This window comes from Sinocyclocheilus anshuiensis, unplaced genomic scaffold, assembly GCF_001515605.1.
Source record: "Sinocyclocheilus anshuiensis isolate Anshui unplaced genomic scaffold, SAMN03320099.WGS_v1.1 scaffold958, whole genome shotgun sequence".
Classification (NCBI taxonomy): domain Eukaryota; kingdom Metazoa; phylum Chordata; class Actinopteri; order Cypriniformes; family Cyprinidae; genus Sinocyclocheilus; species Sinocyclocheilus anshuiensis.
Genome location: NW_015539929.1, coordinates 235,279 through 258,755, shown reverse-complemented (window position 1 = coordinate 258,755; position 23,477 = coordinate 235,279). Strand labels below are relative to the sequence as shown.

The window sequence follows — 23,477 nt, the reverse complement described above, 5'->3', positions numbered from 1 at the left end:
ATAAAATCGTGTCGCCTATTGATGTTCAGCGCATCGCCAAAGATTTACGACATCGAATAGTCATTAGCTCTTATCAGAACCGAGCCTGAATGAGAGAGATGGGTTGCATGGTGGGCAGAGGGGAGTATGAACGGGGGTCTGTTTTCTCTGATAATATTGTGTGATAGTCCTGCTCAAAATGAGAGAGATAACGCGAAGACAGCCCGGCCCTCGTGACCGAAAGACGGATACTCTAAGGAAATATGCTGTTAAATATTGAGAAATATTCTTTATAATCTTACCAACCATCTATGACCCATGTTTTACAATATTTAGTGGCTCTAAGCAGTCCTCCATAAATAAAACCAGTCAGTACAAAATGTAGCCTATGAATTATGATTGAAAAATATACATATTTTGTATTGCTAGGTGTTTGCTCTCTTTCACATTTAAAAATAAAGGTTCCAAATCGGGTTTCTGATGAACCATTTGGGTTCCCCAAAGTGATCAGTTCTTAAAATAACCATTTTTGGAACATTTAAAAAATCTAAAGAACGTTTTTCCATTATAAAGAACCTTTAATGGATCCTTGAAGGTTCTTCATGGAGCCATCGATGCCAATAAACAACCTTTATTTTTAAATATAATTGGGTCTTTAAGCCTTGCCTAAACCTGTTTGTCCATGATCACGTAAGATGCTGCAATAAAGTATCCTCGATAGATGGGAGCTTCGGTGTACTGAATGTGCCTGTCGGCAGTTAATGGCATGGATCATCTAGTCAGTCAAGCGGAATCTGTGAAGGATGACAGACCCAGACTCCACCGTGTTTCAACAGTGTTTCATGATCCAAAAAACACACACCCTACATGTCCTCTGATGGCATGGCTACAGTAACACCTCTGAACCTCCAGCAACCCATAAATAGCGATGTCCTACTAAAACTCCAACCACTGGAATCCCCCTTAGGTGTAAATATCAGAGAGCAAGCCTGCTGTTTAGTTGCTTATGTTAAAGCAACTGGTTGGAGATACACCTTTTTCCCTCTAGCATCCAGAATCAAGGCTGAGGATATGTTTTGCAATTCTTCCCCGTGTTGTAATGATGCAGGTTTCCTGCAGAAGAACAACAGTCTGGATGAGAAGAGTCGGATGGTGGGCGCCTTCAAGGAGAGCGCGAAGAACCAGATGTGTGACAACAGCGAGCGCTTCATGCGCGCAGAGACAGACTTCTCCAACCTGTTCGCTCGAGGTAACGACAAACCTCATTCTGAATCATGTTTTCATACGCTGCTGTATGCACATATATGCCAGAAAGTGTTAAACTTCTGAATCTAATGCTTTCTTGCTTCATCTAAATCAAACACTTAAAAGATAAAGAGATGAAATTTGATTGTTCGTATATTATTGTAAGCTAAAACCATGAGCACATATATCAGCAATATAGATAGATAGATAGATAGATAGATAGATAGATAGATAGATAGATAAATTTTAATTTATTAATTTATTAAGTTTTATTTTTTATTTCAGAATTTTATGCATTTCCATGCAGAAACATGATCAGTGTCAGTTACTGATTATTGACCTATAAATAATGCAGAATCTTAAAATCTCTTTATTTTTAATGATATTTTTCTTAATTATTTCAAAATCAGAACCAGGTATTTTTAAGGATTAGATGGGAAAAAAATCCCTAATTTTTAGTGTGGGTTTTTAGACTTTTCACCTCCACTATATTATTATTATTATTATTATTATTGCTTCACATTGCACATAAACCATAGCTATGTAAAATATGCTGACTCACATGTTGGCTCACTCCATTCCAGATCTACTGCCTGCTAAAAATGGCGAGGAACCCACAATCCAGTTTCTTCTCGAGGTGGTGGAGATCCTCACCAATTATGTGCGCAAGACCTTCGACAGATCCACCAAAGTGCTGGACTTCCATCACCCTCACCAGCTCCTGGAGGGGATGGAGGGCTTCAACCTGGAGCTGTCTGACCAACCAGAGTCGCTGGAGCAGATCCTGGTGGACTGCAGAGACACGCTCAAGTATGGAGTCAGAACAGGTACAGGCCCATGGAGCAATTACCACACCGTCCAATCATCCAACCAGTCAAGCTTTAACTTTAATTAATATCATTTACAGCTGACAACATAGATTTGAGCTGATTATGATATTATATGATAATTCATTTATGACAGGTTCTTCCTATTTATTCACACAAGTTAGATCTTGATCATTTGAAAAGAGCAGTTTTGGAAATTGTTATGTTTACAGTTGAGCAATTTAAATTCAATGTGATTTCAAATGAGTTTATTGCTTATAATTAAATTTATAGGTAATATATGACAGCAAACGGAGAAAGCTAATGATCTAATGACCACAGTCACTTGATTTGATATTTACTGTCTAATGCAATAAACTGCATTTTCAAGTGGGGCCACAAATACTTTTGGAAACCCTGGTGATATCACTGTTTTTATATACAGTACCGTGCAAAAGTTTAAGATTTTTTCTTTTTTAAAGAATATAATACTTGTATTCAGCAGGGATGCATTAAATTGATCAAAAGTGTCAGTAAAAACATTTATTACACTTTTATTTCAAATAAATGCTGTTCTTTTGAACTTTGTATTCAACAAAGAATCCTATAAAAAATGTATTATGGTATAAATGTCTTTATCGTCACTTTTGATCAATTTAAAGCATCCTTGCTAAATAAAAGTATTAATTTCTATCATTTCCCCCCAAAAAATAAATAAATAAATAAATAAATATATATATATATATATATATATATATATATAATAAACTCTCTTTCTATGCATACTGATAATAATCGGAAATGTTTCTTGAGCATCAAGCATATTAGATTATGATTTCATATGATTCATATTCATATGATTCATATGATTTCTGCAGAATCATGTGACACTGAAGACTGGAGTTACGATGATAATAATTTAGCTTTGCATCACAGGAATAAATTATGTTTTAAAATATATTAATAGAAAGCAGTTATATTAAGTGGTAAAAAATATTTCACAATATTACTGTATTTTTTGATCAAATATATGCAGCCTTGGTGAGCATAAGAGATTTTTTTTCAAAAACATTAAAAAATCCTACTGACCTCAAACTTTTCAACAACAGTCTTTTGGTCTGGTTGTTTCATTTTATGATATTAAAGAGTATGTATTTGCAATTTGTACTTATAGTTCCTGTCAAATCTCTTCTTCTAGGTCATCCTAGATTCTTCAATCAGCTTTCATCTGGTCTGGACATCATCGGTCTGGCTGGAGAATGGCTCACCTCTACTGCCAACACTAACATGTGAGTTACTCGAACCCACCGATCTCCTGTCCTCTCGCTGGGGTCATTCGACAATAACAACACGTTGTCTGTGTTACATATATAAGTATTTCCGTTGCTCTGAGGTTATGTAAAGTGTTTTTTGAGTGCTATGGCTCGAGGCGCTGTCTTTGTCAAGGCTGTATCGAGTGATGTGTCTGAATGCTGTAACCCCTCCAGGCCTGTGAGATTGCATATTGATCAGCCCATAGAGTTACACATTTCACTGCTGATATAAAGAGCAAATTGAACGGAGCTGTTCTATTGGACATTTCTGTCTGATGAGTTGCTCATGCGATTTGCAAAGAAACGATAGTATAGATTGCACTGACACATTGAATATTTTTGTTTCCATTTAAATGGCAGAAAACACTTAGGTATGGGAAAGACTGGGGCTGGTTGTCACATATTTTCTCCAGGGAATATTTCAATTTTTTTAATGCCATTTTCTGTATCGACACAATCCTTCAAGTCTACCTAAAAACGTTCATAATGTTAATGGTAAAATACTGTAAAAAAGCTATGGTAAATCCCGTTATTTACATTTCTGTACACAGTGAAAACTGTGATAGATCCAATGGGACATTTCATCTAATTTTACAGTCAAATTTACAGTTTTTGGAAGTCAAAAAGAACACATCATCTTATGATTTACAGTGGAAAAACTCTAAATTTATTTCCTGTGATAATTCACATTTGATGGGTTTTCATTTAAATAATGATGTTTCATCTTAGTGTTTTGCTATCAGTTATGTACATTAGGGTATTATGTTATCTTATGTTGTTAAATGAATGCTGTTTATTGCATTATTTTAGTGTCACTTGTGTTACCATGATGGTGTTGGTGCAAATTCTATATATTAATATTTATCTCAGCTTGTGCCAATGTTACTTTAGTATCATTGAAATACTAGTTTTTATTCATATTTAGAATCAGTTTTTATTTTTATATATATATATATATATATATATTCATTTATATTCATTCATATAATTCATTTTCATTAATATTAATTATATATTAATATTTTCTGTTTTAATTTTTGTTACAATTTTAATAAATGTATGTGGTTTTGTCATTTTTAGTAGTTCTTATTTATTTTATATATGACAATATAATTTGAATACATTTTTTTCAGCATTAGTTTTAGTTATTTTAGTACATCGAGTTAATATGAAATAAAATAAATATTAAATAAATAAAAAATAAAAAAAATTTTGCTTTAGCAACTGTGAAATAAAGATTTTTTTATATTTTCTTTTATTCATTTAATATATTTTATTTCAAGTACCAAAAATGTTCTTTTATGGTTTTAGTTTTGGTTTTAATTTTAGTCAACTAGCCTAAACCCTGGCTTGTGCTGAGATTTGATTCATCATGTGCCTTTCTCTTTACCACCTATGTTGTTATGTTATTAGTTAATATACTTTAGTAGGTTGGTATATTAACTTTATATCAGTTTTTTTTTACTGTAAATTTAAGTCAAATCCATAAAACCCTAAAATGTTGCTACCAAAGTTTTTGGTAAAGTTCTGGCCATTTTTTTTTACTTTACCATAAATGTTCCCTTTTTTTTTTTAAGCTGTGTTCCTTATATAATATAAATCACCCAAATTATTACTAGAAAGAACAAGCATTTGTGCAACTGGACATTTGGAATCAAAATCCGGTACTTAATAAGCTATAACCGTTCCCCAGGTGAAAACTAGCCCTTCTTCAGCTATGCAACAGAAGCTGATGGGTTTTTTCATGAATCTTATGCTGCTGCTGTTAGTGCAGCACTGAGGAGTCTTACAGCACTAAAGCACAGAATGGACTTGTACCAAATCTATTTAACAGCCCATTGATTGCGTGTGACTGTGGGCTGGTAGGAAGTGTGTGCCAGCTGGGACCAGCCAGTCGGAGAGCGAGTCCCTGCGGGCTGAGCAGTCTGGCCATCGCATTTTACTCCCGCAGGCCATTTTGATCTCAGAGGACCGAGCACTTCATTACAGCTGTCTTAATATAAATAGAGAGCTTCTTATAATAGAAGTCAGTTAAGATGAAAAAAGCCTTGTTAAATTGCCATAACTATGAACAATGGGTTTTGGCTAAAGGGAATTACTTTGATTAATATCCTCTTAAGCTAATTCATACCAAATATGTAGAGGAAGAGCAGAGCCAAAAACATGAAAGAATCAAAGTTTTTACATCCATATCATATTTGCACACTTGCATTTCTGTAGTGCTTGTTTCTCAATAGTGTGATATCGAATATTCATAGGGTCTGTTCCATTGAGAGCTGCCTACATAGGCAGCATTTTAAGGCATCATAATTGCATTCCAACATGAAATCTGTTTGAATAGATCAGCATAAATATGTCGCTCTAGGATATCCCCATTTTGGACATGTAATGCTGCTTTCAAGGTCGTGTGTGAACCTCGTACCTCCAAGTCAGGAAAATAAAACACAAAATTAGCCTAAACAAAAAATCATCTGCATTCAAAATGATGAAAATTATTCATTTCAACACTGAAAAAAAAAGATACTTTGGATCAACTTAAAAATTACATTGCTAAATATTTTTTATTATAAATTTAATGACCCTGGAGCACAAAAGCAGTCTTAAGTCGCTGGGGTATATTTGTAGCAAAAGCCAAAAATACATTGTATGGGTCAAAATTATTGATTTTTCTTTTATGCCAAAAATCATTAGGATATTAAGTAAAGATCATGTTCCATGAAGATATTTTGTAAATTTCCTACTGTAAGTATCTCAAAACTTCATTTTTGATTAGTAATATGCATTGCTAAGAACTTCATTTGGACAACTTTAAAGGCGATTTTCTCTATATTTAGAATTTTTTTGCACCCTCAGATTCCAGATTTTCAAATAGTTGTATCTCGGCCAAATATTGTCCCATCCTATGATGTATAAATCTCAATTTCGAAAAATTGACCCTTATGACTGGTTTTGTGGTCCAGGGTCACATATATACTATATATAATATAGTATATAATTAATATACAATACTATTTGGCAACTATTTTTTGGCAATTATTTTTACAACTTAATTTCACCAAAACGATGATAAATGTGTTAGCTTACCATATACTATAAATAAAGACATGAATATTCTCTTCAAAAGACCTTAATGTCATCTTTTTTAAAATATGCATCATCTTTTCTGTTACATTCTACCAAGAAAAGTCAGAAAATCTTGTCAGTGTCTGAACATCAACATGTGGTGTCAAGCAAAAATAGTATTTAAACATTTTTTTTTCTTTTTTAGTGTGTTAGAGTATTATTTTTCTTCTAGCCAAACCGAGCAAAACCGGTTTAACCATGATTTTCTATTAGACCAATACAAAAAAAGCACTTTAAATAATGACGTTGTTTCATTTGTTCAGTTACTTATACATGGTGTTACAGCTAAATGTTTGTGTTACATACAGCAAATCACCAAAACTGAGTAATAAACTTGCTTTCCCCTCACTTAGTAGTAATAGTACGATATTTCCGACTCCACTTCGAAGGGCGCATATAAAAAGATATTCCCAGAGAGCAGTGCGATAAGTTCAGTGTAATATGGCGGACAAAGCAAGAGCATACACTTCTATAATTGTTGCACCCTAAATATGTGTGTTTGCGATGTATTTTCATGCCATTAGCTTAGTATAATCTGTGTTTTTTGCATTTGTTTGATGCACACAGTCATTTTCATTTTTCACATGCAGTAGATACTAAGGTTTCAGAACAGCTTGTAGTGTTTTCTTTTTTACTTTGTGACATTTACTTTATATGATTTTTACCACTTTATAAATAAAGAACGTCCTCAAGTGCTGCTGACATTTGAGAAGTCAAGAGGCGATCGATGTGTTGGACGGTTTTTCTGTATTAAACCTTGAATTGTGCCCTTTCTTCATGTCTCATTCCTGTAAAGCATCAATATGAGGTTAAAAAGCACTATATTTGTATCTGAAGGCGGATGGAACCATGTTGGTTCTTGAACATGAAGCACTAATGGCAGAGGTGTGTTAGTTCAGCAGATGAGAGTGTGGGAGTCTCTCTAAGAGGAGGATGTTGATTAGTGCTTCACTCTGACGCTGAAGCGTTTTCAGAATCTCAGGATAAACGTTTCTCCATCTCTCCCACATGATGCCATCGTCTTGCTCCAGGGATAAAGCTGTTCTGTCGGCCTCCCACCGCTCTCTGCCCCATTTGAAAGGATTTCACCTGCAATGTTTGAAAACGTTTCATTTCATCACTGCTGAGTGTCGCTTCTGCTGTTGCCACCTTCACACACACACACACACACACATATACACACACACACACACAAGCGCGCTATTGAAAGGGCTTTGTGAGAAGAGAAAGGGGAGTGTCCTCGTGTCTATGATTCAGTGAATGGACGGTATGCAAATGCTGCTTATTCTGTCATTATTCACCGTGACTAATTTAGACCCATTATTTCTCATCAGCAGTGACACACACTGACCGGAAGCTAATGGACTGACTCACACACACACACACACACACACACACACAACTACCCAACACCCTTAAAATAGCTTCACATAAAAGACAAGAAGAGATATTTACATGAAATTTGAGTCATATTTCCAGCTGGTTGCTGCACTGTAAGGTGGTTGTGTATGTTTCACCGGTGTTGCTAGGTGGTTGCTAAGGTGTTTTGGGTGGTTGATAGTTTATCTCTTTGACAAATGATTTTCAATGGTTGATGCAGATATTGATTTGGCTATAAAATTCTGATAATATTAAATGCATAATACAGTAAATAAAATGTAAATATTATTTTACACAATATTTACGCATAATTGAAACTGAAATTTCGTATTACACTGCAAAAAAAGATTTTCTTACTCAGTATTTTTGTATTGTTTTCCATTACAGATATCTAAACACTCTTAAATCAAGATACATTTACTTGAGAAGCAAAATGACATGACATAAAGTTAAAATAAAGAAAGAATATCTGCCAATGCACTTAATTCAAATACATTTTCCCACCCCATATTTTTGTAATGGAAAACAAGATATAACAAAAAAATATATATGTATAATAAGAAAATTATTTTTGCTGTCTAATCATTGACAAGAGAATCTGTTTTTATTGAGCATTTGATTATGATTTTATGTTATGCAAATGTATATCATGCATTTTAATTTCATAATATAGGTGAATGAACGGTCCCAATATGCATTGTGCATTCAGGCAGATATTACATTTCCTGTTGGTTTCTCCTCCTTTGTACATGAAAATGTAATTTGTCAAATCCAACACGTGTTATAAGCCTGCGCGAGAAACATTGTTCTATTTATACGACATTATGACAGCTGGAATCATGTTTTCGCTGCGTGTTATTGATGATTCCCCGTTATTTTACTGTCTCCAATCTTTGTTCCTTTTTGTGACGGAGCTGAACAATGAGTCTGCCCGGGGCTGCTCCGTGTCCTAGTTGTGTTCCATCACACGCTCATCCTCTTTCGTCCGTCCTTTCTGTGAATGAGATGGGTTTGTGCTGAAGCGCGGTCTTATCTCGCGCGCGCAGCCGTCCCCTCATTTGCGCGCTGTCTGTCCCCCGTCAGGCTGAACTCCTCCATTTAGACGGACAGATAGCCATCAGAGGACTGACTCCCTTCATTAAAACAGCCTGAAATAAGCCCTTATCTAGTCTATCACAGCCGTCTTTTAATTAGCGATATTCAAAGCAGCCGAGAGGGACAGAATGTATCTCTGATGGAACAGTATGTGATGTCTGCAGGAACTGTGTGATTCTCTGAAGCAGTTGTTGCCAGATTTGGACAATTTGCAGAAGTGGAACATCAATAGGCTATTAATTTGATAGCAAAAATACGAACCTCTTAACCATGTCCAAATTTTCAATTTTCAGCCCAAAATCGAAGTAAAGTTACATTTAAAATAAATAAATAATTTGTATCCACCTTATTTTGCTTGGCGGAATTAAGCTATTTTTTGGTTAAGACTAAGGGAAGCAGCTGTGGCTACTGTGCGCACATCAATAGTCCTATAGCGTAATTTTTGTCACACAACAATAATAACTGTTTTTGCATTATTATAAGGGGTAGGTTTAGGGTTGGGGTAGGTGTAGACATTAATAACCCTGCTGAAAAAAAACAACAGACACCATTACAAAATTTGTAATGGTTTAGCCTATAATGGGACTTGTAGGCTATTGGTTTTAATGGAAACTGTAATGGACCCTGTGGGTTTCTACTGATAATTGGTCGCCTTCTATTGGTGGCTTGTTAAAACCAATAAATCCTAATGGAATATGTCCCAAAACACACTGCAAAATCATTAGAAATCGCTAGAAAAAAAAAAAATAAATAATAATGGTTAAAAGTTGATGGGTATGTTTGTAATGGTATTTAGTGGAAACCATTAGAATTTTCTGTGATGTTCAGGTTCAGCAGGGAAAACACAGTCTAATAGATATAACATTTTATTTATTGGCCATAGCTTTATCCCTTCTGGCCACAAGCCTATGTTTTTTTGTGAATGTGCACACTTCTGATTCATTAGCTGCAATAGGCTATAAGTAAATATTAATTAAGTAGCCAAACTAAAAGTGCAGTAGTATTTCCCTGTTGAAAAAAACAGCTTATGCTGGTTAGGTAGCCTATGTTTTGAAGCATGGCTGCTGGTTTAAGCTGGTTCTTAGCTGGTCATGAGCTGGTCCTAAGCTGGTCTTAAGCAACTAGCTCCTGTTTAGGACCAGCACATGAAGCTTAAACCAGCTCATGACCAGCAGCCATGCTTCAAAACATAGGCTACCTAACCAGCAAATGCTGGATTTTTCAACAGGGTTGTGCTACAAATCAGTGTGTTAATGAATACGATCATAAATTAAAATAATATGAAAAGAAACAGCGACCGATTTGCAATATTTGGAAGCGTAACGTGCAGTTTTTGTACAGTTAAAAATAACTGAAAGCCAAAAACACCGGAAGTCTCGCACATACAAGTTATAAATGACCCGCTGTTAGCCTACGTTAAAAATAAGGTGGATACAAGAACTAAACACCTAGATATTTTTCTGCACCGGAAAAGATGAGTTTTCGATGGTGTAAATAAAACAAAGCTTACTGGAGTACGTTTTACAAGAAAATACCATTTCAGTCTTTCTGCTTCAAGTCTCATGTGACTAAATCTGGTCTTCCTGTGTGTTGCTCAGGTTCACATATGAAATCGCTCCTGTGTTTGTTCTGATGGAGCAACTGACCCTCAAGAAGATGAGAGAGATCATCGGATGGCCTAATGGTGACGGCGATGCACTCTTCTCACCAGGTAAACTGGTCCATAACAAACCGAATAATGAAATATCGCCATTACAAACGTAACCCAAAACACATAGCCTAATAAAAAATACCATAGGTTGTGCATACAATTAGGGGATGAGGAAAGTATGACATTTTCGTGTTGGCTGAACTATTCCTTTGGCTAACACATTTTATTTTGGTGCTGTAATGTGATGAATCTGTTCACAGGTGGTGCCATATCAAACATGTACAGTGTGATGGTTGCGCGGTACAAGTATTTCCCTGAAGTCAAAACCAAAGGCATGTCTGCAGCACCACGACTCGTGCTTTTCACTTCTGAACATGTAAGTACTCACTTTCACTGCAGTTAAGCAGAGGATTTGTCTGCCTCTAGGGGTCATATATTACACAGCCTTGCATCTTGAAGAAAAAAAAATCGGCTGATTTGCCAAGAACGCTAATATTAGGCTACCTAATTTGATGCTGAGCTCGAAAATATATTTGATATGTTATATATGACATTTGATAAGTATATATCAGCTTATTGCACTTACTAAAATAACAAAAGCAGTCAAAAGTTTTGGTTTTAATGGCAAAAAGGAATATTCAAAATGTATCATTTAACTTGCAATCTGCAAAGGACTGTAAAAAATACATTCAAATATTAAATGTAATGTCAAAGAACTTTGCTAAATAAGTTTTTTTTTTTTTTTTTCACAAAATCTGCAAAAAACACCCACATATGTAGCAGAAAACATCTGGCTCGTGTTTGCATTTTCTTCTGTCACTGGCCATAATTCTAACCTTGAAAATCAGCTGAGAATTTTTTTAATCGTTGTAACCTGGCTCAGAGGAAGATATGACTTATATCGTCTTAGTGGCAGTTTTTTTTAAAGGATATCCAAAACGTCACCTTACAAATGATCATAGAAAGCAAATATTCTACAAAATGTGTGGCATACTCGTGCAAAACAAGCACTATTTTCGGAATCAGAAGCCCAAAATTATTATTAAAAACAAGTATTTACATTTCAATCAGCAAATATGGTATTATTTTTGAAGCATTAGTGTACAGTTGCATTATTTTTATACTATTTGGCCATTTGATTAATTGGCAACTCCACTGTTTGTTTTTTGCAGAGTCATTATTCAATCAAAAAGGCAGGAGCAGTGCTGGGATTTGGCAAAGAAAACGTAATTCTCCTCAAGACAGATGAGAGGTATCATCTTCTTTTGAGCTCTTAACCACTATGTTACTTTCTTTCAAAGCTCATGTTTTATTTGCTAGAGTCCCTCCCACTTACACCTAATTGGCTGTCTTGTTTCAGGGGGCGTGTCATACCGGCTGACTTAGAGGCCAAGATCATTGATGCCAAACAGAAGGTAAGTAGATGCTCAGACTCACTGTTGCTAAGACAAGTGAGTGAGAGTATTTAACCTCAGTGCCTGAAGAGTTCAGTGGATCAATACTGGAGCAGGTATTCATGGTTGATTTGAACTTTAAGTACTAATTCTAAGTCTCTCTGTTAATAAAGTGGGATCTTGCTGTTAGGGCACTATCTTTAGGCCATGTACTATCAGCAGTGAATGAAATTTTGAATGTTTATTTTAGGGTTACGTGCCACTGTTTGTGAACGCAACGGCTGGTACCACAGTATATGGAGCATTCGATCCCATCAATGACATTGCCGACATTTGCGAGAAGTACAACCTGTGGTTACATGTAGATGTAAGTTTGATTCAATATATATACATGCATTTCCATTTAGTGCTTTCAGAATTTGCTGAAATGGTAACTAAATAGATGAATATAATAAATGGAGCATTGAATAAATGAATTAATAAATCTTAAATCATTCAGTCAGTGGTGTTTGTACATGTCTAGGGTGCTTGGGGTGGAGGACTGCTGATGTCCAGGAAACACCGTCACAAGTTAAACGGCATTGAGAGGTATGTAAAAATCACACGAGATGAGGTGCTAAAATGACTTGCAGTGTGACCTGAAAACCCACATGTCTGTTTGTTTCAGAGCAAACTCAGTCACATGGAACCCTCATAAGATGATGGGTGTACCACTGCAATGTTCAGCCATCCTGGTTAGAGAGAAGGTGAGACAGTAAACAGTCAAAGACATAAACAGTCAGGATTTATCACACACTAGGGCCCCATTTACATCTGGCATTAACATTTGCCTTGGAAAAGCCCATCTATATACTGTACATTACTGTTAAAAAGTTTGGGGTCAGTAAAGATTTTTTTAAAGAAATTATTCCTTTCATTCAGCAAGGACACGTAAAATTAGCCAGAAGTGACAATAAAGACATTTGTAATCTTACAAACGATTTCAAATCAGTTTCTATTCAACAAAAATCAGTTTTTCAAAAAAATCCGTAGCACACCTGTTTTCAGCATTGATAATAAGCAGAAATGTTTCTTGAGCAGCAAATCAGCATATTAGAATGATTTCTGAAGGATCATGTGACACTGAAGACTGGAGTAATGATGCTGAAAATTCAGCTTTGCGTCACAGGAAAAAATGACATTTTATATATAATATATTCAAATACTAAACAGTTTTTAAAAATGGTAATATTTCTCAATATTTTAGTTTTTACTGTATTTTTGATCAAATAAATGCAGCCTTAGTGAGCAGAAGACACTTCTTTCAAAAACATTTAAAAATCCTGTACAAGTCTGAAAAAGATCAAAAATCTTGGATATGCAGATACGCACCAAACTCATTTAGATAAATGTGTCTGCTAAATGAATTTACGTAGATCAAGTCAATTCAAACTCATTTAAAGTTTAGTTATACAGCTACTGATCACAGGAGATGTGTTTCTGTTGCAGGGCATTCTGCAGGGCTGCAACTCCATGTGCGCTGGATACCTCTTCCAACCAGACAAACAGTACGATGTGACCTACGACACCGGCGACAAGGCCATCCAGTGTGGCAGACATGTAGACATCTTCAAATTCTGGCTCATGTGGAAGGCCAAGGTGGGTCACAACAGCTGCTGTTATGCCATGTCAAATCAATTTATATACTGTACATAGTGCTTTTCACAATACACATTGCTTCAAAAACAGCTTAACAGAAAATCATGATGATGTATCTTAATATCTTCATGCCTTATAGTTGCATTTAGCAGATTAGAGCTGGGCGATAATATAGTTTACATTTTGTGACAAAATAAACAATCAAGCAGGTATTTGCAAGTATATACGAGTATATTGTATGTATGTGGATAAAGTTGGACATACTTATATGTACAACTTTATATATAGAGCTAGGTGATACATTTTGCAACAAGAAAAAAATTAGGTAGTTAAGATTTGCTATATACTATATGTTGCTATTGTATATGTATTGTATATATATATATATATGTGTACTGTATATATGCAAAGATAGTTTGATATAATATCTGCAATAATAGTTTACATTTTTGCAACAATATAAACAAACATAGTTATTTCAACAAAAAAACATCAAATTTGAAATGTAACGCAGGGAATTCTGGCAATATCAATTTATGGTTATTCACTGTAAATTACACAGTCTTTTTCACTTCCAAAAACGGTATACTACTGTAAAATTACACCAGCTTGTAACACTCCAAAGAGAAAGGAAAACTTGAAATCGCATCATATGAGCCCTTTAAAATAAAAACAATTATGTGGCTATAGCAATGAGTATTTTGCTGAGAAACACACATTTTTATTCTGACTGGTGATTTTTATCCGTGCAGGGCACAATTGGGTTTGAGCAGCACATTGACAGATGTCTGGAGCTTTCTGAATATCTCTACAATAAAATCAAGAACCGTGAGGGATATGAAATGGTCTTTGAGGGCCAGGTTTGTATCAGGCACACGCATACTCAAGTATAGACTGAAAAAACTGCTTACCTAATACTGCATGTAATGACTTTTCTTATTGCTTTCTTTTGTTCTCTGCAGCCCCAGCACACAAATGTTTGCTTCTGGTATATTCCACCAAGCTTGCGTAGCATGCCACATGGAGATGAACGAAGGGAGAAACTACACAGGGTACTTAATCTCATTTCAATTATACAAAATGAGAGTAACAAGCACACAAACTGGTAGTGATCAAAACGAATTTTACAAATCTTATTTCGAATCAGTGGTTTTGAAGCTTTTATCAAAGAGTCATGTGATTTCAGCAGATGAGGCTTCGTTACGTAATACTTTTTTGAACCTTAGGTTAAAAACTTTTTACAATTCCAAGGATTCGCCTCTATGCTCTTAAGTTTCCAAAAGAGGGTTTGCCATAGAAGAACCATTTTGGTTTTCCCAAAGAATCTTCAAGCTCAAAACAGTTTTAAAAGAATAGTTCAGCTGAAAATGTCCTCACTCTCAGGCCATCCAAGATGTAGATGAGTTTGTTTCTTCATGGGAACAGATTTGGAGAAATGTAGCATTCCATCACTTGCTCAGCAATGAATGCTCTGCAGTGAATGGGTGCCGTCAGAATGAGAGTCCAAACAGCTGATAAAAACATCACAATAATCCACAAGTAATCCACATCACGCCAGTCCATCCATTAATGCCTTGTGAGGTGAAAAGCTGCGTGTTTGTAAGAAACAAATCCATCATTAAGTCGTTGATTCTGGCTAAAATACGAGTCCATAATCTGTAATAACATTTCCTCCAGTGAAACAGTAATTTAATCTGAATCAGGAGAGAAATATGCTCAGATCAAGTGCCATTTACAACCGAAAACAGTCTAGAACAGCTCTAAACAAATGTGTGGGTGAATTTTGATGTGAGTGCCAACAGGAGATGGACTTTTTCCACTGGAGGAAGTGTTATTATGGATTATAGACTGGTATTTTGGCCAGAAGCAGCGGTTTAAGACTTTAATTAATGAACTGGAGTGGATGTTTTTAATCAGCTGTTTGGACTCTCATTCTGACGGCACCCATTCACTCCAGAGGATCCATTGGTGAAGAAGTGATGTAATGCTAAATAAGGGAAAGATCCCTGGATGTTAAAGGTTCTTCATGAAACCATCGATGCCAATAAAGAACTTTTAGTTTTTAAGAGTGTAGATGTTGTTGATCTTGTGAACCCATGTTCTTTAATGTAATTTAATTATTCGTAGATTACATGTAATAGCCCTTTCATGAAAACATTTGCAATTAGTTTGTAGAGGATGCCATCATATGTACATATTTGGGTTGTCTTTTCATTCCATTTACACCGTTTTGAGTCAGCATGAGCCACCAGTGTATGGTTTTTCCAGTGCTTTGAAACAATTAATCATTTTACAAAGAAAATTGGTTCAAACTTGTGTCATAAATTACGCCGTCTCCCCTGCAGGTGGCGCCGAAGATCAAAGCAATGATGATGGAGTGCGGCACAACCATGGTAGGCTACCAACCACAGGGAGACAAGGTCAACTTCTTCCGAATGGTCGTCTCCAATCATGCCGTCACCAAGTCCGACATCGATTTCCTCATCAATGAGATCGAGAGGCTGGGTCACGATCTGTAAGAGCAGAGAACTGCAGCTCTGTGTCTATATTCAAGGCTCAGGCATCTCGACAGGACGGTCGCCCGGTCTACACATTTAATGGCTATGTTTCGACGTCGTATTGTGGTCCAATATGTTCTGTCCTTCTTCTCAATGTCTTTAGATCTTTAACTTACAGATTACGTAGCCCGTATAGCTACACGGTCACCTTATAACATAGTTTAAATGTGTAACAGTCGGTGCTTGGGTTTGTAAATACAATATAAAGACAAGCAAAGACGCACCACCCTTTTAATGAAGCTCGAACCCCTTTCTGTGTAGTAGTGGGGTCTGTGTGTAAACCAGTGGTTGATCTGTATTTTAGTGTTGTGTTTCCTAAACTAACCTTGTAGTAGGTCATGTAAAGTGTTTAATCAACACCTTTGTGAGGTGAAACATAAGTATTCAATTTTCAGTTTGAAATGTACTGATATAAATCTATAAACAAAGACTTTATTTATATTGTGAGCCAACGGTGTTCAAAGGTATTTCTCTCATTTGTAACGGTTCTTCATTTGTATTTTAAGACAAGTTATATATAATCAAACAAGTTTAGGCTAATGTTTATGGTCCAGTAGTGTACTTGTGAGCCAAAGACAGAACTAGTGCCATACATTTTACAATATACTCGATATTCTTTGAAATAAGCAAGCGTATAAATTATAGCATAAATCTATACACATTTATAGAAATATGAATATATTGTATATGTTTGTCGTTGAGGCCCTTAACTCTGTGCAATCAGTGTGTTAGTGTTACAGTGTTATCGTGTGTATCTTTGACTGAATGTTATAAGCAATCCTATCAATTATATGAAGGTAGTTAGTTACCAGATGTATATTACTAATTATTGATATTCAACTCAGGCGATTATAGCATCATATTTAAAAAAAGAGAATAAATAACAAAAGAAAACAATAAAGCAAAAAGCACAAACTTAGAAGGAAGGCTTGAAATGTCCTCAGGATGCTGGAAGATTGTGTTCATATTCATATTTATTAAAAGTTTATTGCTATGCGGTATTTAGATTCAGCTGTTGTCTTTGGAACATTTATTTCATGTTCTCTATTTGTTCAAAGTGTTTTTGACAAATGTGAGGAGGGCGATCTGGTCTCCTCAGTAAGGCTGGCACTTTAAAATGCAATCACATTATATGTAAACTGTTATTAACACATGTACACGGCACAATAAAAAGCTATTAAAGTATAAGAATGTTCTGTTAGTCGTCTTTTTAAAATGTACAAATCGTGCACCTTTATTTTAAAGTGTATAATAAACTTGCACTTCACACTGAGTTTGTTTGTGTTTTCTTTTATTTCATTCTTATTTTAAACCAGCTGCTCTCAGGCACTAGAAGGTATGTCATAATGACATTATATTTCAAAATATACCAAAAAGTGTATTTGCTCAAATTTATCTCAAAATGTATTTATGGAAATATATTTTCTACCAATATATTATTGGCCATTGAAAGTATATTTTAAAAATCAATATTTGCATTTAGGCTAAATACATGCTGTAAACAGCTTCACTGTTTACAACTTATATTTAGCATATTCATATATTTTGGCAATAGCCACTATAAACCTTTTTATATGTGAAATATACTATCAAAATGCCCTCGAAAAAATACTTATTGTGGCAAAAAAGTACTTAAAAACAAATAATGGTGTAAGTTGATAATACCTTTGCACTTTGATATATAAAATAACCTTAATACGGAATGATTATCAGATTCTCATGCCATGAAATTATTATGGAACATGGTACTATCAGAGAAATATAGATATAATGCTATTATAATTGTAATGGTATTATAATGCTACTATATTAAAAAGTCATGCCATATTTAGATACCATGGTCAGCATAAAAAATTACCATGTAACTATGTTCAAAATACTGTACAATGTACTTTTTGTCATTTATACTTAATTTGGATCACAAAAAGTACATGTCAAAATTATACAAAGATCAAAGGAAAGTTCAGCTGTAAAATTATCTGCAAAAGTATGAGTTACAGTCTATTTAATATGGCTTTTATCACGTTTTCGTTTGTCTGTAGTTTCCTGCTCTGTGTATTATCATTTATTTGCCATAAGAAGGCAGCACATCTACAGTGTGACAAAGAAATGAAGCATTTGGAAGCATGTTGCACATATTTGACTTCCTCCAGGGGGCGCTATTTGATCTCTGCTGTTTGTCAGGAACTAAATTACATGCCAATATGCCCCCCAGTGGACAACATCAAATCAAACCCTAAAATTAACATTTTGTACAATTTTACTGCTACTCAATCAAGCCAGCAAATACTCCCAATGTATAATCTATATCTAATGTTTGGAGATTTTAAAAATATGTGTATTATGTGTATTATGTGTATATGAGTATATGCAAATACACACAAACACAGAAAAAGAAAGGCATTTATGAAGACTGGCTGTCCCAAAAAAAAGGTTTCTGTTAACTCGAGAACAGCTCGTGAACGAATCATTCAGATGAGTTTGTGCACGGTTCGAACGACTCATCAAAAAGATCCGACTCGCGTGAATGATTCGTTCACGAATTCGACATTGCTACTGTGCCTTCTATGGTTGTATATCCAATCGTTCACATGCTGTACACTTATAAACTAGAAATAAACCATGATTTCTTTATTCATAATATGACAATAGGCTCGCCGCAGTCTCACCTGTGCGCCACATAAGCACGAGCCCTCCTTCTTGCACTGCCACGTCATTCACCGCCGTCGAGACTCCAACGTGTCTGTCCACAAAACCGGCTGGTGGGAGGAAAAAAACAATTAAAACGGATAATATTCTCACCGGTGACACGGAGCGGGGATCATGGGGGGATCACAGAGCGTGGAAATTCCCGGAGGTGGTTCGGAGGGCTATCACGTTCTTAGAGTGAGTGTGTTTTTTCTTGGTTTCTCCATTTCACTTATGCGGTACATCGCGAGTCGCTAGCGGCACAAAGTTCAAATCGAGGCCGGGGATGTCAGTGCGGCCGTGGCTAAATGCTAATGTGGCTAAACGAAAATCTCTGCTGTTAAATGTAGATATAATGCATGGGAGTTTTCAGCATTTGACATGCAAAGGCTGATACCCCTTAAAAAGCACATCTTCATTTATCCTACTGTACAGTGTGTGGTTTTTTCTGTAATTGTTGTTGGATGGACTGTTGAAGAAGCTTACTACATGTCATGATGCTTTACTGTTTAAATGTTTAGTTTTAATCTGTCATAACTCGAATTGGCCCAACTTAAAGCAGTTTGCTTATGCTCCACGTGAAACGTAGGAAATGACATGCTGTTCCTACACGCATCTGATTTTTTAATAATTGGGTAAATATATACACGACTGCTCGTTTTAATGGTTGACATCTCAGTCAGGAATCTGATAGAAAGGTTAAGTGTCTGTCTACTTTGGCATTTACTTGTTGCAAAGCTTATTATTTCATGATCTATGATCTATGCCAGTTTAGAGTTTTGCTAGACGATTGTAATGTTTGTTTTTGGTTTTAATGGGTCATTCATTGGTTCTATTTAAAGGTTAAATGGGGTGTTTTCTGTGTTCTGCAGGTGCAGGAGAATTCTCCCGGTCATAGAGCAGGTCTCGAACCCTTCTTTGACTTCATTGTGTCCATCAACAACACCAGACTGGTAGGTTTGTTGCACATAGTGAGGGTCTTCTATCATATATTGACTATTCAGTGAGCCAAGAAGCAAGCTTGATTTACTCTGTATGAACAGGTGTTAGGAATTTCAAATGGAAAATCTGCTGATGTATTGAATAACTGGTGTAATAATGACAATCACGGGATAATACAGTGAGTTAAACTCATTATAAATGAAAATCTAGAGACTCTAAACAGTAAAACTGACAGTTCTGACTCTAAAAGTATTTGCTATTGACTGTTCAAATGCAGAGTTTTGTGCATCGTGTGTGCGCGAGAGAGAGAGAGAGAGAGAGAGAGAGAGAGCGCGAGCGAGCGAGCGGGGGTCACATCACAAACACATACCAGCTTCAAAACTGTGTCTGTCACGCGACTCTGTATCTGTCACGCGACATATTCTGTTACACCAAATACACAAAATAATGATCTTTAAAAAAGCATCATATGACCCCTTTAAACTAAAATTAAATCTGAAAATATAAAAAAATGCTAATTCAAAATCTGAATAATTACTATAATAGTATATAAATGATACTAAAATAAGAAGTCATCTGTGTTAGCCAGCTGGATGACATTTTGATGACAAATCAGCAGAATTTGCTTCAATGAACATCACAAAGATCACAGAAAAGCAAATGTTTAAGTTGCAAGGTATTCAAAAACTAATGTTCTAATGATTGTGTAAATATTTTAGTGGCACAGCAGCACTAACCCAAAAAGGCAAATGACTGCTTCATCAACTGGCCCAAAGGATTTTTCATTTTGTGGGTGTTGTGCTCTTTCTCCAGTCAGAGGACTTATTCTCATTGATAGAAACCCATGAGGGCAAAGGCCTGAAACTCTACGTCTACAACACAGACACAGACAACTGCAGAGAAGTGGTCATCACGCCCAACGGTGCCTGGGGTGGAGAGGGCAGGTGTGTGTGTGTGTGTGTGTGAAACTCTCGCTTTCTCTGCTTCCTGTCTCTGTGCGCATGTCCGACATGATTATTCTTCTTCGTTCACAGTCTTGGCTGTGGTATCGGCTACGGTTACCTGCACTCCCTACATTGTGCATAATTCATGATAGGGTTGGGCGATGTCTACTGGTAATCGCGATGCCGGCTCAACATCGTGATGTCAATCAGCCATCGGCGATGGACGATGGCATCGTCTATCGGCCCAACCCTAATTCATGATATAATTAATTGTAATTAGTGCAAAATTTTAAATGGTTGTCATTTCTGGTAGGTGTTCCCACAGTCCCCCTGCTGCCCGCTCATGTGACCCCTGGGCTGGGTCCCCTTCCCATTGTCAACCCCTCCACCACCGTACCAGGTAAAGAACATGCACTCATCTCTGTTTTTTATTAAGTGAATGCAATTCCACAGCAGGTAAAATATTCAAATATTCATGTGGCTAAATGATTTTAATTTTGTGTCTTCAGGTTTGATGTCCTTACCATCTGGCCTCCCTCCCCTGCCAAACCTGCCTAACCTCCCAAACCTCAATCTACCGTTACCGGACCTTAGCGCTGTATCATTAGCTGGAATCAGTGGGTTACCTCCCATTACAGCAGGTGCACACACCAAAACTATATTACAGCTTATTCTGACCAAGAATCGCCCACTTAGACGGGGTTCCTGCAGCTCCTTAAAGGGATATTCACCCAAAAATTCTCTCCATAGAAATTCATAAAATTACGGTTGAACCAATGATGTCACAAGGACTATTTTAACTATGTTCTCGGTACCTTTCTGGACCTTGATCATGGTAGGACCCTTTCGTGCAGAATTTTAATTTCTTAAAAAAAAAAAACATGAATTGAAATATAATAAATAGATATTTTTTCAGATAGTTGCCAAGGCAACATTTCTCATTTCATTTTAAAGTTGAAATACTAAAATAACTAAAACATAAAAAAAACTATGTAGACATAATTAAGGGGAAAACAAACAAAAAAGTAATAAATATGACAGCCCACTACAAATAAAATTATTAAAACTGTACAATTAAAATTAAAACAGAAAATATATATAAAAAAATTTAAAATAATAATAAATGTATGATTCAACATATTATCACTTGATAAGTTGGGACATGGACCAATTTCATTACATATTAAATAAAATTGATCTCGAGTATATTATTTGCAGTTCCCATTTTGCTAATAAGCAGTGTTAAAACCTTGTTGATTGTGTGCTATGGCCTGTTTAATCAAGTAAAAGATTCTGAGATGCATGATTTATTTTGAGATCTGTTCTGAATAGACATACTGTATTAATTTTATTTGTGCGGGTCCTTAATAAGGTCTTAAAAAGCCTTTAATTAGATTTTTTAAATCCTGCAGAAACCCTGTGTAAAGTAACCAGCCATAGTGGAAAAACCTGTTTTAATTTCTGTGACTTTATTAAAACGGCTGAATATTGATGTGATCCCTCTCTGCAGGTTTGCCTCCTCTCCCTCCTCTGAACCTGCCCGGCATCTCTGCTCTGCCCATGCACACCGTTCTCCCTTCCACACTTCCCAGCATGCCCGGGGTCACGCTGCCATCTTCCCTGGCACCATCTGACCACATCCCACCCGTCTCTTTAGCTGCCGGGCAAACTCCAGCGCTCATTCTGGATGCCACGCTCACCCCTGCGGTCAAAGACACGCCTTCAGAGAAGCCTACTGCGATGGAGACGCTCCTACAGCAGACGACGGATGCGCAGGCGGCCCCAGAGTCCTCGTAACGGCCGGACCGGGGCCGGTGGGCGTCCCTCCGTACGTCTCTATTGTATTTATTCAGTACAAAAAGATTCCAGTGTGTGAACACAAACACAGAGATAAACACGGTTCTGTTGAGAGACGCCAGCGTCTGAGAGTAATGAGCATGTGGATGGACGGCTAATATTAAAAAATACATTTAAAAAAACAGAGATGGCTGTATGTCTGGTTTGCGCTCTTTTCAGAATCGGTGCCGTCTCGTGCTTTTTCTTTCTGTATATCCTGTAATCAACTTTCAAATGTTAATATAGCATTCCCTGTAACTGTCAATTGCTATGTGATTTTACAATGTAATGTCTGACTTTTGTCTTTCTTTCTTTGCACTGTTTGTTTCGATTGCTTTGATTTCCTCAGAAACAACTCTATTCGTGGTCAGACTGGGCTCTGGGCCTCTTTTTCTCTCACGTGCTCTCACACACTCTCTGTATGATAGATCTGCCATCATGATGAACGGAAACACAGTTACGAACGTGCTGAAGGTGCGCTTGTGCAGTTTGAAGATTGTGAAGGAATCTCTTATTCAAACATACACAAGCAATAAACTACCCAGTTTTACACTAGGGCTGTCTCTGTCTCTTTAATTTGTGAGTTGAGTATAAATTACATAGTTTGCATGAAATCACATTGCAATTCCTTGCTTTTACCATAGTCAAGCGATTAAAGGATTTCAGTGGTCAGTGCTCATTTTTAGACAAGGATGTATGTGGGCGTACACTTAGAAGGTCATCACAAAATAAACCCATCGATGATCAGGGCCCTGATATAAAGCAGAAATCTTTAACCACCGACTGCCACAACTGACATCAGAATAAAGTATTGAAAAGCAGTGGAATAAATAGATAAAATGTACAATTAGCTGAATTGACACTTGTTTTACACATTTCACTTAA

The 23,477-nt window shown here is 36.2% G+C and overlaps 2 protein-coding genes across 8 annotated transcripts in view; both read left to right on the top strand.

Annotated features, from left to right (window-relative positions):
• gad1b (glutamate decarboxylase 1b) overlaps positions 1-17,446 on the top strand; it is a 23,270-nt gene extending 5,824 nt beyond the window's left edge. For 6 of the 7 annotated variants that reach the window (XM_016483863.1, XM_016483862.1, XM_016483864.1 and 3 more), the window contains 14 exons: positions 1,088-1,228; positions 1,809-2,051; positions 3,229-3,319; positions 10,540-10,652; positions 10,853-10,968; positions 11,765-11,844; positions 11,953-12,007; positions 12,237-12,353; positions 12,510-12,574; positions 12,654-12,732; positions 13,475-13,624; positions 14,377-14,484; positions 14,587-14,676; positions 15,970-17,446. In XM_016483863.1, the coding sequence (XP_016339349.1) occupies positions 1,088-1,228; positions 1,809-2,051; positions 3,229-3,319; positions 10,540-10,652; positions 10,853-10,968; positions 11,765-11,844; positions 11,953-12,007; positions 12,237-12,353; positions 12,510-12,574; positions 12,654-12,732; positions 13,475-13,624; positions 14,377-14,484; positions 14,587-14,676; positions 15,970-16,143 (1,622 nt within the window). In that variant the 3' untranslated portion in view covers positions 16,144-17,446. Of the gene's footprint in view, positions 1-680; positions 1,229-1,808; positions 2,052-3,228; positions 3,320-10,539; positions 10,653-10,852; positions 10,969-11,764; positions 11,845-11,952; positions 12,008-12,236; positions 12,354-12,509; positions 12,575-12,653; positions 12,733-13,474; positions 13,625-14,376; positions 14,485-14,586; positions 14,677-15,969 lie in introns of those variants that run through there. The other variant, XM_016483861.1, reaches the window with a different exon arrangement.
• A 3,490-nt stretch (positions 17,447-20,936) lies between these two features.
• Positions 20,937-23,147, top strand: LOC107686776 (Golgi reassembly-stacking protein 2-like). Its single transcript, XM_016483893.1, has 4 exons — positions 20,937-20,952; positions 21,037-21,156; positions 21,266-21,397; positions 22,267-23,147. Exons 1-4 carry the CDS (start codon positions 20,937-20,939, stop codon positions 22,551-22,553), a joined length of 555 nt encoding a protein of 184 aa, XP_016339379.1. The 3' UTR covers positions 22,554-23,147.
• The last annotated feature ends 330 nt before the right edge of the window (positions 23,148-23,477 follow it).